The sequence below is a fragment of the Glycine max genome, chromosome 4 (genome assembly GCF_000004515.6).
Source record: "Glycine max cultivar Williams 82 chromosome 4, Glycine_max_v4.0, whole genome shotgun sequence".
NCBI classification, from domain to species: Eukaryota; Viridiplantae; Streptophyta; class Magnoliopsida; order Fabales; family Fabaceae; genus Glycine; species Glycine max.
Window position 1 is genome coordinate 3,428,728 of NC_016091.4, and position 14,983 is coordinate 3,443,710.

The 14,983-nt window shown below is 34.0% G+C and overlaps 2 protein-coding genes and 1 long non-coding RNA gene across 3 annotated transcripts; all 3 read right to left on the reverse strand.

Moving 5' to 3' along the window:
* Positions 1–221: 221 nt before the first annotated feature.
* On the reverse strand, positions 222–4,588 carry LOC100777259 (protein MRG2). Its single transcript, XM_003523934.5, has 11 exons — positions 4,232–4,588; positions 4,055–4,111; positions 3,943–3,956; positions 3,713–3,858; positions 2,943–2,983; positions 2,594–2,698; positions 2,345–2,424; positions 1,735–1,904; positions 1,334–1,418; positions 1,117–1,199; positions 222–495 (listed from the first exon to the last, which is right to left on the reverse strand). The coding sequence occupies exons 1-11, from the start codon at positions 4,400–4,402 to the stop codon at positions 479–481; spliced, it is 969 nt and encodes a 322-aa protein (XP_003523982.1). The 5' UTR covers positions 4,403–4,588; the 3' UTR covers positions 222–478.
* A 3,412-nt stretch (positions 4,589–8,000) lies between these two features.
* Positions 8,001–8,907, reverse strand: LOC100527591 (F-box family protein). Its single transcript, NM_001251442.2, has one exon. The coding sequence runs from the start codon at positions 8,801–8,803 to the stop codon at positions 8,252–8,254; it is 552 nt and encodes a 183-aa protein (NP_001238371.1). The 5' UTR covers positions 8,804–8,907; the 3' UTR covers positions 8,001–8,251.
* A 1,565-nt stretch (positions 8,908–10,472) lies between these two features.
* Positions 10,473–14,585, reverse strand: LOC102660555 (uncharacterized). The gene is made up of 4 exons (XR_413779.4): positions 13,407–14,585; positions 11,443–11,487; positions 11,109–11,335; positions 10,473–10,671 (listed from the first exon to the last, which is right to left on the reverse strand). It is a non-coding gene; the product is annotated as an uncharacterized lncRNA (long non-coding RNA).
* Positions 14,586–14,983: the final 398 nt, after the last annotated feature.

The following is a 14,983-nucleotide window of genomic DNA, read 5'->3' on the forward strand; positions in this document are numbered from 1 at the left end:
AACTGGTTTCAAACTAGTTTAAAACTGTTTTCAGAGCTGAATTGATTTTGAATTGGTTTTCAATTTATTTTTTTAAATGGTTTTCAAATTGGATTTTAAAACTTAATTAATGAAGCAAAAAATCTAAATAAGAAAGAGGAAAGAAATCAGAGACAATAAAACATGGGCATGAACAAATACTTTTACTGCAAAAGCAAAAGAAATGGGCAAATGAGCAGGCATTATGAAAAACTGAAAATGGAATTTCATAATCAGTATCGTGTTTACAAATTACTTTCCCAAGTTTAAAGCAAACTAAGCTAGTTTATCTTATAAATAACCAGGAAAAGTGATAGTCACTAGACTAACCAGAAGCAGAACTCCAGGAATGACATCAATTTGGCTAGGAAAAAAGTTTGCAGCCCTTAGAAGCATATGTAATTGATTCTTGAGTTCTTCCACATGAACAGGTTGCGTCCATACATAAACATATGCAGGCTTAACAAGGCAAACACACTGCAAAAAATCATTGTAACTATTAGTGCACCTTTAATATAGGTATTTTGTCTAAAATTATGCACAATAAACCTAAAGTGATAGAAGAAAAAAGCTCCATATTCTATCAAAACTTCATTAGAGTTAGAACTAATTAAACCAAGCAATCACTTGACATTTCCATCCTAATATCATCCAAAAGAATTCTGAAAGCAAATTTGGCATTTCCAATAGTTCAATAACAGTGAAGATCCAAACCAAAAGGTCCAAACTCCAAATTAATTGAGTACATAGCAATCCTAATGACTAAAAAAGATTAAAAAGAAGCATTCTTGATTCTTCAATCATCATCAAGTGTAAAGGTCAAGGAGACTGTGAAAAACATATTAAATCTAAGATTTCAGAAAACCAACTGTTGTTTAAAATTGAGGGTCAGTTAGCATTTTCCTTCCATAGAAGTTACACTCCCTGTACCCTGAAAACACCGAGTTCCCAAAACTAAGTTTTACACTTACCAAATCTGATTTCACATCATTTTGATGAAAAAAGTAAACTGCAATTGTGACAAGCATTCTATACCCGCACCAGCTCTGTGAAACTATGTACAAAGCAAAATCAATTGTTGTTCACAAGCCTAGTCACCTTGTTTGTTGGTGCTGTTCTCAATACCTTCTGCAACATGATAAGTAGAAAGGAAGAATGTGCTCTGGTTTTTTTGCAAGAACCTGCACCATGAAATGGATAGTTATGCATCAAAGTTTGTATGTAAAATTCCAATTGTCAACAAAATTATTTCTCCCAATTAAATTCATCACCAATGACTATTTTTAACATAAAACCTGGAGGAAAACATTGAAACCTGAGAAAGTCAATTAAGTGTGCTTGAAGTTCCATCAATGTCTCCTCTTCAACACTAGCATGAAACAGTAACTCGGGCAGCTTAACTTCAAATTTCAAATCCAGAAAAAAGAAAAAGGCACCGGTAATTAGAATCCCAAAGTATTGGAAAACATAATAATAAAGCTCTACCGAAAAAAGACTTTGACAAAACCATGAGCTTATAGCAATAAACTCATGCAAGCCTGAACCCAAAGGGCCAGCATTTTGCTGTCCACTCAGGGAGGAATAACTGCACTACCATCTGTATTTCTATTACAACTTGATGCAACAATGAGTCGAGAGTCATGACAAACTAACTAAAAGTTGAACTTGAAACCCATCATATAATAAGCTCGTCTTGTGGCAGACAAACGAGCATACCAAAGAGACGTAACAAATGCTCAGCACCATATATAGCAGAAGGAAAGACATTGGCTGGACAAGCCTCTTGGTACTGTTGGCGCTCGTTCTTGTACAAAAGCATCACTGGCAGTGCTTTGTCGAAGTAACAAGACAATCCTTTCATAATTTCTTCAACTGAATCACCCACCCTATATCAAATGCAGTATTAAATTGTAACAGTAAGCACCATGAGTAAAAAATATAAAGACTGTACTACACCAAAAACAGAGCCGCAGGAGTGGTGAAGAATTCAAGATGCTGAATAATGACAAAGCTTAAGAAGTAGATTCTAGACAGACTAATCAAATTGAAACTTTCTACTCGGGATGTGGCATTGATCGCCCAGAAAAATAAATTAATATTCCAAAAAGTTGAAAAGAAGTGTAAATGACCTGTGAAAAGATTTTGAGGCAGAGGTTTACTCTAAATAAAAATAATAATAACTTCAGTTTAAAATAATTGCTGACTCCAGGTCTCTGTTCAAACTGCTTAACTTTGAAATAATTTGATCACACTTCAATTCCCAATATAGAAAAAACATTTAAACATCAAGCTTAAAAAATGGAGGAGTGAGTCAGCATAAACTTACGAGCCACATTTCTTCAATCTGTAATCAAAATAATTTTTCAATATGCCTTTCACATTAGGAGTACGAGGGAGTTTAACAAGCTGCAGAGGACAAAACATAAATTCAACTTGAAAATGACTTTTTGGAAGTAAAACTGTGTTCTGTAACAATTAGCAAGCTACATCTGGAATATCAACTTGCTCCTAAAGAAAATAAGGCATTGAGTAATCTTCGTAAATTAAATTAATATATTGAAGATTATATCGCTACCTTGCCGAGATGGGTAATAAACTCACAATCATCAACTAATTGTTTCTTTAGTGTTGGAGGAATTTGAATGTTAACAAGCTTGTCAGGATCAACTGCAGGTTTTCCCTACAAATAATCAAGCAATAAAATCAACTAAATTTACACTCTATAGGCCGAAAATGAACTGTGAAGAACCATCCTCTTACCCAAGGGACAAAACATCAGTGAAAAGTTTTCAACATTTACACTGGAATTGTCCAACTAATTTGACTAACAGTTATATTGATGCAGAAGAATTCCATGAACTTTAAAGAAAAGTGGATATATGACAAGTGCCTTGTATAAATTGAAACTTAAAATGAGAGAGTACCTTGATGACAGATTCATTCCTTCGTTTCCTGCCTCTTGAAACTGCATTTCATTTTTCCCCATAACATCTCAGATAAATACTCAGAACAAAGACTGAAGTAAAAGTTGGTTTTTACATATTTGCATTTGGTAATAAACCATAAAGTCCTTTTAATTTACAACATATGTTACGAGAATAACTAAATTAAAACAAGAAATGCATTGAGTATTTGACTGTATATCCTCTTGGCCAAATGGCTGCCAACGTTCAAGTAAAGAGAAGAACTTAGCACAAATGCAACGCATTGTACAAGGTCAGATGCAAGGCATTGCACACGGTTATATCTATGTTCTGTGGGGGGATCCAACTAAGCACAAGGATTTTCTATCATTTGCCCCAATATATATTTACAATTTCCTCAAGTGTCGACTATGACTATCACTCAGATAAATTATTTACCATGAGATCCCTTGTGACAACCTCTTCATAGGACTACAAAACATACAATTTATGCTTCTCACTGATGCCTCTTGTGGTCTTCTTTCAACGTGTCCAAACCACTTTGACCGATTTTCTTTCAACTTTTCCTCAACTAGTGCTACATCAATCTCTCCTTATATACAGTCATTTCGTATCCTGTCTTATTTTGTGTGGCAACATATCCATTTTAACATTCTCATTTCTGCCTCTCTCACCATTTTCTCTTGTTCCTTTGAAATCCAACATTCACTACCATAGAGTGTGGTCATTGGGATTGAAGTAATTAAAAGTGCAGAAAAGAAATATCTGACCGTTAGTAGGCTTGGACTTCGCCAGAGAACCACGCGGGACTTTTGCATTCTTATCATTGCCAAGCTTCTCGTCAAGGTCATGTTTTTTGCGCATATTTTCCTCGGTGTGTTTCATCAAACGATCCAGGTCAAGCCATTCATCCCATCTGCGGGAAAACACAGAAGGCTTGCAAACTAAGCCCGTAGTTCTTAACAGAACGTCGAATAATAATAATAATACGCTCACTCACCTCTTCTTCCAACCCTGAAAAAAAAATGAATTGAGAAAATGAGAAGGCAGCAGCAGCAGCAGGTAACGGAATCGCTTATGAAAAAAGGAGAGAAATGTTATAAGATGCTTACAAGATAGTGAACGAGGAATTGCCATCCTTTAGTGTTGCGGTATTCAACTTGCCTCACCTTATAAACAAGACAAATATTTCGGTTTCAAGAACTAGAGAGTATAAAGTAATTTTGGAATTTGGGGTAAAAGAATAAAGAGAGAGAGAGAGAGAGAGAGAGATTGTAATATTGTACTACCTTGGCTTCGTAAAGACAATCAGAATGATTGGTTAAGACCTTTTCTCCTACGGCGTAGGGAGCAGCAAAGGAGATATGGTTGCGAGTTTGAGTATGAGTGGTGCTGCTGCTATTGGAATTGTCGTCGGTAACCTCAGTGCTTGTTGTTGTCTTGGAAATCCCCATTTCCATTACTACTTCCTCTCTTCCAGCGATCAGATTGATTCCTTATCCTTCCCAAAGAACAAGAATCAATTTCCCCTCCTTAAACCCAAAACCAACCAAGATGTATGTATGTATGTTTTCTCACCCTCTTATTTTCTTCTCTATTTCGGTCAACTAGGGGTACCACCCACTTTATCTTAATGGAAATAATTCAATATTTTACCGCTGTTAACATTGATTTGATAAGAGTTTAATTTAAATTAATTTATTCTGTCATTTAATATGTACCCAAAAAAATACTTCCATTTAATCATAGGTCACAAAAAAATCTTCAAATTAAGAGTTAAACAAAAATGACAACAACAAAATTGGAAAAACAAAATGAAATCCTTATGTCCTTTCAAATATAATTCAACAACAAAAACACATGTTTGAGGAGGGTTTTCTTATATTAAAAACAATAATGAAGATTTGTGGAAATCGTTAATAAGACTTACATAAAAAATTAAAAGAAAAAACCAAATTTATTTTAACTTTGAACTTTGTTATATATGTTTGAACATGAGGATTTATGTTATCACAATAACTTAATGTATTAAAAGTTCAACTAATAGTATAATTAGAACAAATTACATTTATGATTTAACATGGTAAAAAGGACATAACACATCACTTTCAAATTTCAATACTTATACAAATTAGAAAAGGGAGATTTTACTTGCACGACTCGTCATTTTGTATTTTTAACTGCATTACATTCAAGTTTTAGAATAATTATAATTTATAATACTTATTTAATTTAAATATTACTAGTATAAAATAATATTGACAGTAATTATTATGAAATATAAAATTATTATTTCATGGGTTTGACGGACACAGCAGAGACAATTCTTCTTCTGGCTAATAGATCGTATTGCACCTTCACAGCTACAATGTCTTAATTATTGATTTAATTATAATTATTTAATATATATATATATATATATATATATATATATATATATATATATAATTTTGCTTAACAAAAGTCAGGGGGGCCCACAAGTGAACGTCCGTCCGTCCCTGAATCTTGCTAACATAGATGGCAATGGTTTGACGCCGTTGGTAAACCTTAAACATAAGTTTAATTTCCAAATTTTTACGTGCAGAAAAAAAAATATTGAGAAAATATTATTCTTTAAATGAATTTGGTTAAATCATAAATATCTTTTAGAGGAAATAATCATGTTTAAATCTTATAGAATCATTATAGATAATAAAAATTTTCTTCTAATATTTAACTAATTTGCCTACTTAGGATTCAAATTTAAAATTAATAATTAAACTATAATAAATTTATACTAGTCGATCAATTTTCTTGAGATCAGCCGTTAAGTACATTTTAATATTTCAAAGAATTGATCATTATTTCTAAGCTATAAAATATAACGGTTTTACAAATATATATATATATATATATATATATATATATATATATATATATATATATATATATATATATATATATTCCTCTCTAATTTCAATTTCCTTTTAAAAGAAATATTATATATAAATTAATTATTATCAATTTCTTCATCTTATATAAAAATTTAAGGAACAAAGAAAGATAAGAATCACAATGCTCACATTTCTATTAATTTTTACTTAGAGTGAATTACTGGTTATAAAAAAAATTATTTTATTTCTTAACTCAAAAACATCTAAATTTAATTCTTATACATATCATTTTAATCTATTTTAGTCTCTACACCTATCATTTTAATCATTTTTAGTCCATACACTATTTAAATTAATATTTAATACTTTCTTATGTATTTATTATTTTACTAGTATTTAATAAGATTTAAATATACTTATTAGTATTTAATATTAATAATATATATATATATATATATATATATATATATATATATATATATATATATATATATAATGGATGTTAATAAATATACCTTGATATATATTATTATAAACTAATTTGAATCTATTAATGTTAATTTATTAGTAGTACTGTTTATATTAATACATATCAACTTATTAGTAGTATATCTCACTAATGTAAGGTATAATTTTGCAAATTTTATATAACATGGAACAGATTTAATGTTAGAAACTCAATTAATAAATTTTTTAATCTTTGTCAATTATTAATGGAATCATGTAAAAAGGCTCAATTAATTTTGTTCTTCCATTTAAATTATATAAACCCAAACCCGTGCGGGAACGGTGATGGGATAGTCACTCACTCCCAACCCGTCCCGTTATGCCTAAAATGAGTCACGGGAGCATTTAATTGCAACCTTTAATTAAGCTTAAATTTTTCATTAGAAAAATTATCCGTGAACACTGACACCTAACTTATCAATACGTTCACATGTGAAAAAAAATATTTAACAAAGAAAAAGTATATTCAATTTCTTTTATGTGTAATTTTTTTTTTGGATTAATAAAATAATCACACAATGCAAACAGGATTATTCTTAAACCAGGGTGTTGGGTGACCTTGAGGCTGCATTTGGAAGTATTTTTATTTATTTATTTGGATAATGCTTGTGGAAGTATCTAACGTGACACCTTTGCTGGATGGTTGATAGAGCGCCAGTGTGTAACCTTTTTGTTGATCCAGTGTTTCAACTTTTAATTGCTAAGCGCGTGGTTGGTTTTTCGCTAGAATAGAATCTTAACGGTGTTTGACCCAACATGAAATAAATTTTCCTTTCCGTCTTTCACATTTTTTTTCTTCATCTTTCTCAGTGGAAAACCAAACACAGCCTACGGTGTGAGGTCATTCTTACTGCTTGACGGATTACCTGTGATGGAGACATTCCAGCCATTTGAGACGAGGCTAATTCTTCATTTCTTCTAATCCAATCAACTATCATGAAGGAAAATATTTGTAAACTTGTACTAAGACACGAAATGCTTGTGTTGCTCTTGCTCATGCATGCCTAGTGAGAAAGCAACATGTATCTGTTACTATTATTAACTGGTTGACTAATTTTTCGCACTCCTCCGAGAAAACCGGTTTTCATCATTTAGATTCTTGACTTTCCCAATCTTAATTAAGTTTATGGCCAGACTTTATGTTAATAGTGTAATTTCATACTATGCTTTTCCTCCTATCAAGAAAGAAAAAAATGAACGAAAAGAACAATTACTAAAACTGGAGGAGAAAAAAACATTATATTGGTCCAAGAGAGTGAGTCTGTGTTCACTGATCTATCTATCTAATACTACAACATAAAAAATGATACAGTGCACGAAACAAATAATATGGATTCCCGTAGCCGACAAATATCGTGGCTCAAGAAAAAATTTGGCTTTTGCAGAGCCAATGGAAGTCCCAAACTCATTCGTGTGTCCTTTACCCATTGGGCTGAAGTAAGAGCCAGAAAACATCGGCAGTACCAGACATTTATTACACAACAATATAACCTCAGCCTCTGTCTCCTTGTTCACTTTCGGAAAAAAAAAAAAAACACTCCCCGCACCGCCAATCACTCCTTTCGCCAATTCTCCCTACCACACCACACCACACCAATTTTCTTTATCCGTACCTTACACTCTCTAATCCCCTCAGATCCAAACCCTAATCTATTCTTCAAAGCAATTTAAAACATCATTAGATCCCAATATTCATATATATTGTTATATATTTATCAAATCAAAGTACATACAAGTTACAGAACACATCCAGCTTATAGACTAATTGCCTGAATAAAAAGCAGATCTGGCAACTGAAATCTAAAAATCGCACAAATTAAAAAAAAAAAAAGAAGTCCAAATCCGAGATTAGGTTTAATTAATAGTAATAAAAAAAGAAGCAACACGCGGATGGTGGATGGATTATGGAAGAATGAGCAGAGCAATCAATCATCTGGTGGTTCTGTTATTGAAATTCATCTTCTCGTAGTAGCGAATGGAGAGGAGCGAAAGAGAGAGGTGAACCTCGTCTTTCCCCAAACGTAGCGGCTTCGATCGAATCACCTGGGGTATGGTGGGGCCCCAGGCCGAGGAGGAAGAGGACGAGGTCGATGAAGATGAAGAAGATGGTGTTTGTTGAGGCTTTGAGAGAGGGAAGAGGTAAAGCGCGTGGAGGCGACGGAAGCCACCGAGCGCGAGGACCACGGATCTTAGCTGTTGCTCCCCGCAGCCAGTGTTTGCCCACTGCTTTGTGCAGATCAGTTCCCAGAGTCTCTCGTCCTGCGCCGTCTTGTGCCACTGCTTGTTCACGCACCCCGACATCGCCAGGGTCCGCGCGTCCACGTGTTTCAAGACCTCGAACAGAAGGTTGTCGTCGAAATGCGCCAGCCCCTCCACGCGCTCCCCGTTATCGTCCTCATTTTCCACCGCCTTCGCCTTCTTCTTCATCTTCCTGTCCTCAACGTTCACGCCGCTCGCTGATGGTGACAGTGGACGCTTCATCGTTGAGATAAAAGAATGCGACGTTGAGATCACAGAATGCGAATCAAAGCACCCTTTTGCCGTTTGGGTCTGGCGGTGGCAGAAAGTTAGGTACTTGGTGAAGCGAGAGGAAAGGGGTGGAATAAAGGGTTAATAAATAAATAAGAGGTTGAGAGAGAGAGAAAGAGGAGAGGATAACGGTAACGGAAATGGGAGGGTTAGTGGGAAAGCAAGGATGGATGATGGGTAATGGGGCAGGTGAAGTAAAGGTTAAGGTTAGGGTGGTGCACCTGCTTTTGATGGTTTTCGAAGACGACAAAGAGAGAAATGAATGCGTTTCGATTCTTTGGCCTTCTCTTCATGTTCCTATTCGCCTTCTCTTCATTCTTACTACCGGGGAATCAATCAATTGAATGGAAGGGGTCCGTGGGTGGGTGGGTACTGTGGATTTTGCAACTTTTTTTTTCTCTCTACTTATTAATTTCCACGGTCTCGATTCACCAGGGGGCGTTACGCTGTGTTTTATCTCATTTCCTCAAACGTCATCCCAGTAATGGTAGTAATAAATAAACAATTTGCTTTGCTTCATAACCATGCCACAAGTCTACTTAAAAACCGTCCACGAATAACGGATTTTTCCTTGTCATTCATTACAGGCACTTCTTCTTTTTCCTCATGACATTTATGAGGAATATTTATAGTTCCTGGGTATATCAAACCCAACTGTGTGTAATAATTATACTTCTCCTGTTGTCTTTTTAAATTGTTAATGAGTGTATTGAGGATTTTAAGAGGTTAAAAAATCACCGTGGAGGTAGATTAATTGTTGCAGACTATCACAAATTATTAGCAGTGTAGAGTTTGAAATTTGATTTGTTAAACTATGATTTATATCATAAATAATATGATTTGTTAAATTACTTATGTGTTGCTTTTCAAATAATTAATTGAAGTTTCATGACAATTAAGATAAAGAATATTTTAAATAGTTTAGAGTATGAAAAAATAGTAAAAAGTATAGACCCTTATATGTGGCTTTTCAAATAATTAATAATAATAGAATGGCCAACAGTTATAACTTTAAAATGATCAACAATTATATTGTCGTATTCGTAACAACCATTGTCTCTAACTCGAGAACTACCATAATGTAATTACAACAATTGTCTTCTTCCGAGACAAAGTCACTACAAGAAAAAGATTAATTGCCGATGGCCAAAATTTATTAGTAAATCTTAATTTCCGAGGGACAATTGTTTCCCGTCGGTAATAACACATTTGAAAAAAATTCGTAAGTAATTGCCGTGAAATTATTATTCACTAGCTAGTTGTTATTGATGGATGTTTCAATCTCCATTGGTAATTACCAACTGATATCTCCATCGTATTTATAGATGGATAATCCGTCGATAATTATCAATTAGATTACTGACGGATATTTCCGTTGATAATCACCGCAACAATTATTATCTATCTGTAATTAGCGGCAAATATATGTATCAAAACTTCTATAATTAATATTTTTTATATAAATTTAATAATCATACTAATTATACAAATATTATATACAAAAGATATTAATAAAAACTATTAATATTGTTTACATGCAATAAAAATAAAAATAAATGCTATAAAATATGACAATTTTAATTGCCATAATTTGCATAAAACAATTACACTAAAAATTTGAATCTTCAATATACAAAATTCAGTCTTAACAACCGTTCTAAATAGTAAACATATACAAAACCACCACTAATCTTCAATAACCCAAACACTTAAAATTCAAACTAATTTTAAAAAGAACATCAAATGTTGCCTTCCAAAAAAAACATGATCCTCTTGCATTCAATGATAAATCAACTAAGCTCACTCGACACATTAGTTGCCTGAAATAGCAAAAGAAAACTATTAATTAAAATATTTATAAATGCAAAAGAACTAAGAGAAGTGTACAATACAAGTGAACTTGTTTTCTACTTCTAGAGAGAGAATTGTATACTTATTAATACTTAAAAATGTAAAGGACATAGTCAAGGTAGGCATTAATTATTATAGATATAGCCAAGTTTCATTTTCTTCATTTCTGGATAAAAAAACAAAAAAAACTCACACACATTGTAGAAGCAAGGTAGGCATTAATTGTTAGATATATTTCATCCCCAAATTGATGGCTAGAATTGATTAGTTACAAAGTTAGGACACAAAAAAAACTTGCTTGCTTTAGAGACAAACTAATTTTAAAGGAGTTTTTTTTCCATTAATACATGACACCGGTATTTAGTAAAATAAATGTGGCTAGTAGGCTACGCTAAAGGGAACACACCTTCATGTGAACAAGCTAATTACCACAGCAACATCAACATCCTTTCCCACAGTGTGAATTCTCGCAAACAATTAAGAAAGTCACTTCAAATTATCAAAATGATGCATGAAAGCAGGACAAAAACTTACTTTGTGGCTTGACAGTAAGAGTTAATTACTTTCTCTGACTTCTTTATCATTTTGGGTACTTTCTGTTGAGTCACTCATACCACCCTTTATAACTTATAGCTGCAGTTTCAAATAGCTCAAATTAAGCCATCGATACCACTAAGGACCAAAAAACATTAAAAAGCATAGCAACAACCCATTGGAAAATCAAAATTTGTTTATCTTACTAAATTTTGCATGCGGGTAACCTCTTTTAATCTCAAAATATCCTCCTGACAAAATAAAAGACGTGATTGGTAAATGATAGTTACAAAGAACAAGACCCACATGATTAAAAGATGTAAAAACTATCTAAATATAAAATTTATGTTGAGCCCTTCACGTGTCTAACAATCCTTTCAACAAATAGGTTACAAACAACAGAAAAATAAAAATAATGCTATATTAAAATAAACTAAAAAGGGTTTGAATGAACTTCTTCCGATTTCACACCCTAGGGACAACAAAGAAGATAGTTGGCTATTATTAAATGTCAATATATATAAGCAATTCATCCATTTGGGACTTGTTTGTTTACGCTTTGAAATGATTATAATGCCCAGTGAAAGTAACTGGATAACTCTGTGAATAATTAACTAATTACTACGTTAGCACACTTAAATTTCTTTGTTTTCATTATGCAGAGAACGGCTAGTGAAGCATCCAAAAACCACAAAACCCGGTTTGGATGCTTTTCCTTTTCATCCGCATGCTTCTCGAAAACAGAAAAACAAATATTATCCATGATCCTTTGATGGTTGCTTACATATAGTTAGCCACCGTACAACTAATGGATATTGCTTGATATCCATCTAGCTCTACACTTGATGATAGTTGGCTATATATGTTTAGTGCAAGACGACAAGTTCTAAAATGGAAAGCCTTCTTTGTTACCAGTTTTAGCTACTCAATCAGCGCAGTGGTTGGCCTCTCTAAACGCATGTTGGAACTTCAAAGACCATGAGTGATTAATGAAGCTACAAATTTTGTCAACCAGAGGGAACAATAGGTGGGTATCCTTAACTCCGTTAACAACCATGTGAATTAAAAATTTAGAATCCGACTCGCATGTGATAACAGAAAAGCCTTTTAAGCCGGGCTAGACTTGAACCATGGTGTATTGCAAACAGGAAATTTTGTTTGAATAGAATATGTAAATGACAATCGTTTGCTCACATTCCATGACATTATTGCGCTATCCAAGACATGATGTTATTGTTATCAACCTTTTAAGGAAAACATTGGATATAATATGCTATGAAGGAAAAGTTATCAAAAGTTTGGTGACTAAGAGGTGGTTTTAGAACTATGGATATTGATGATGGTGTTTACATGGTTGGTTAAGGATATGGAGGAGATCATCACTAACAAATCAAAGATGATTTTTTATTGTTATTTGGCTATCACACAATGGAGTTCAAACTTTGCATCTCACATGCTAAAGTGAAACTCATTATGGTTTAGATATGGAGAAAATTATCACTAATAGATCATATTGGAAAGGATTTTTTTTTAATCAGCAAACAACAATATACATAATGAGCTACAAAAATCCTTCCCCAACTTACAACATATGTCCATTCCAAAGACCCCAATAAATAAGAGCAAGACCTTGGTCATAGCCAACACCAGCCCCAATAAATATCAACCCAGCAAAAGATAACTACATTAAATATACATTCAATTCCCAGAAACCCCTACATGCTCCACTTCAAGACCATTGTTTTTATGTATTAAACCCTCCCTTCCTCAACATACGCAGACAGTATCCAGGGTCTCTATACCATTCATAAAAGGAAAATTGTGCACCCTTCCACTAGGCCGAGAGCCAAGCCTAAGCTTTGAATCTAATATCTTCCATCACACCATCAAAGTCCAACAGCTTATTATCGAAGATAATACAATTATGGTGGCGCCATAAGGACCAAACAATGGCATACCACACGACTTTCCAGGCTTTTGAGACCCCTCTCCCCAACCAAAAACAATTGTGCTGCAAGAAATTTTGTCTCGGATCACAAGTACATAACCCATTGGACCCCCAACTATTGGTAACAATTTGCCCAAACACACATAGCAAAATCACATTTAAATAATAAGTGCAACATATCTTCATCCTCTGATTGACATAAAGTACAAGATGAATCCATACCTGGAGATAGAATGCGTCGTCTCACCAAGTTATCTTTAGATGACAGCCTATGCTTAAGTACCCTCCACAAAAAGACACCCACCATATAAGGCAATTTGAGATTCCAAATGCGAATTGGCGGTGAATGATCATCAAGATGATGCTGCCTTCCATATAAGCCTATCCTCTCGTTCTTGGGACAACATGACACGTTGCAGAATTTGGTTGAGATCATCCACTATTGGTTCTTCCCATGTGAACCAGTTCCTACGCCATCCCAACTTCCGAACCCACCCACCATCCACCCAAACATCTATCTCCCCAACCACGAGATCTTTTTGTGTAGAATTAAGATACACCCGTGGGAACCTCTTTGCTAAGCAATCTTCCCCCACACGGTTGGAATGCCAAAAAACTTACTTTTTTCCCATTGCCCACCTCCCACAAAAGGTTTCTATCAAACCTAGAAGGTTCATCCCCACCTCCATTTTGGCCATATACCTCCCCAAAATCTCTTCACCCCAATGAATCATCATTAGGCATTCTTTTAACGAGAGAGGGGAAAGAAAATAGATATTTTGATCTAAGTACCTTAGACAATAATCAATCTTGATTTAAAGCAGGCCTGCACCTCCATTTGCCGAAAAGTGCAACATTAAAAGTCTTTATATTTTTTATACCAAGCCATCCATCTCCCTTGGCCACACACACATCATCCCACTTCACGCAAGCCACCTTCCCCCCATCCTCCTCTCCACCCCAAAGAAACCCTCTTTGTATCCTAAAAATCTTCTTAATCACACAAGGTGGAATCTTAAAGAAAGATGCATAGTATAAAGGCAATGAAGCAAGTACCGAATTAGTGAGAGTCAGTCTCCCTCCAATGGAAGGCGACTTTTGCTTCCACACAGCTAATTTGCTCTTCAATTTCCTTATTACAGGTTCCCACATCACCTCATTTCTAGGGTTAGCCCGTATAGGAATACCTAAGTAGACAAAAGGTAGCCGTCCACATTTACAATTAAGGACGCCAGCGAATCTAGCCAAGGATAACTCATCCACCCTAATCCCTACTAGCATGCTCTTGAAGAAATTGACCTTCAAACCGGAGGCCAATTCAAAGCACCGCAAGATAGCTTTTATACACAAAATCCAAAAAATAAAGTTTGGAGGTTTGATTTTATTTGGCTTCCATAATTATTTTGCTCAGTACCGAAGGAATTAATTCAACTTGTTCATGGTATGAAGATAAGGTCATTCTCGATCACGTTTGAAGCCTCAGCATTCCAAATGCAAAATCCATATGGAAAGGATAAAATACTTCAAAACATTAACTTGAATTGTTTAACATGTAAAATTGGGGGTGAGTTGAGGGCGGCCTTTCCAATTTCTAATTAAGTTGAACTTAACCTAACTCATTTTTGACACGTTGGGTTGTCTTTGTTTTAAAAAAACTATATTGTATTTACTGTGACACACAAAGACTTAATTGTGGTCTTGGATTTATTAGTATAGGGGTGTTTCAAGTATTTATTTGATAGATTAATTCATAGATGACATTTTAAAATAATTTTTAAAAAAATTTACTACTTATCAAA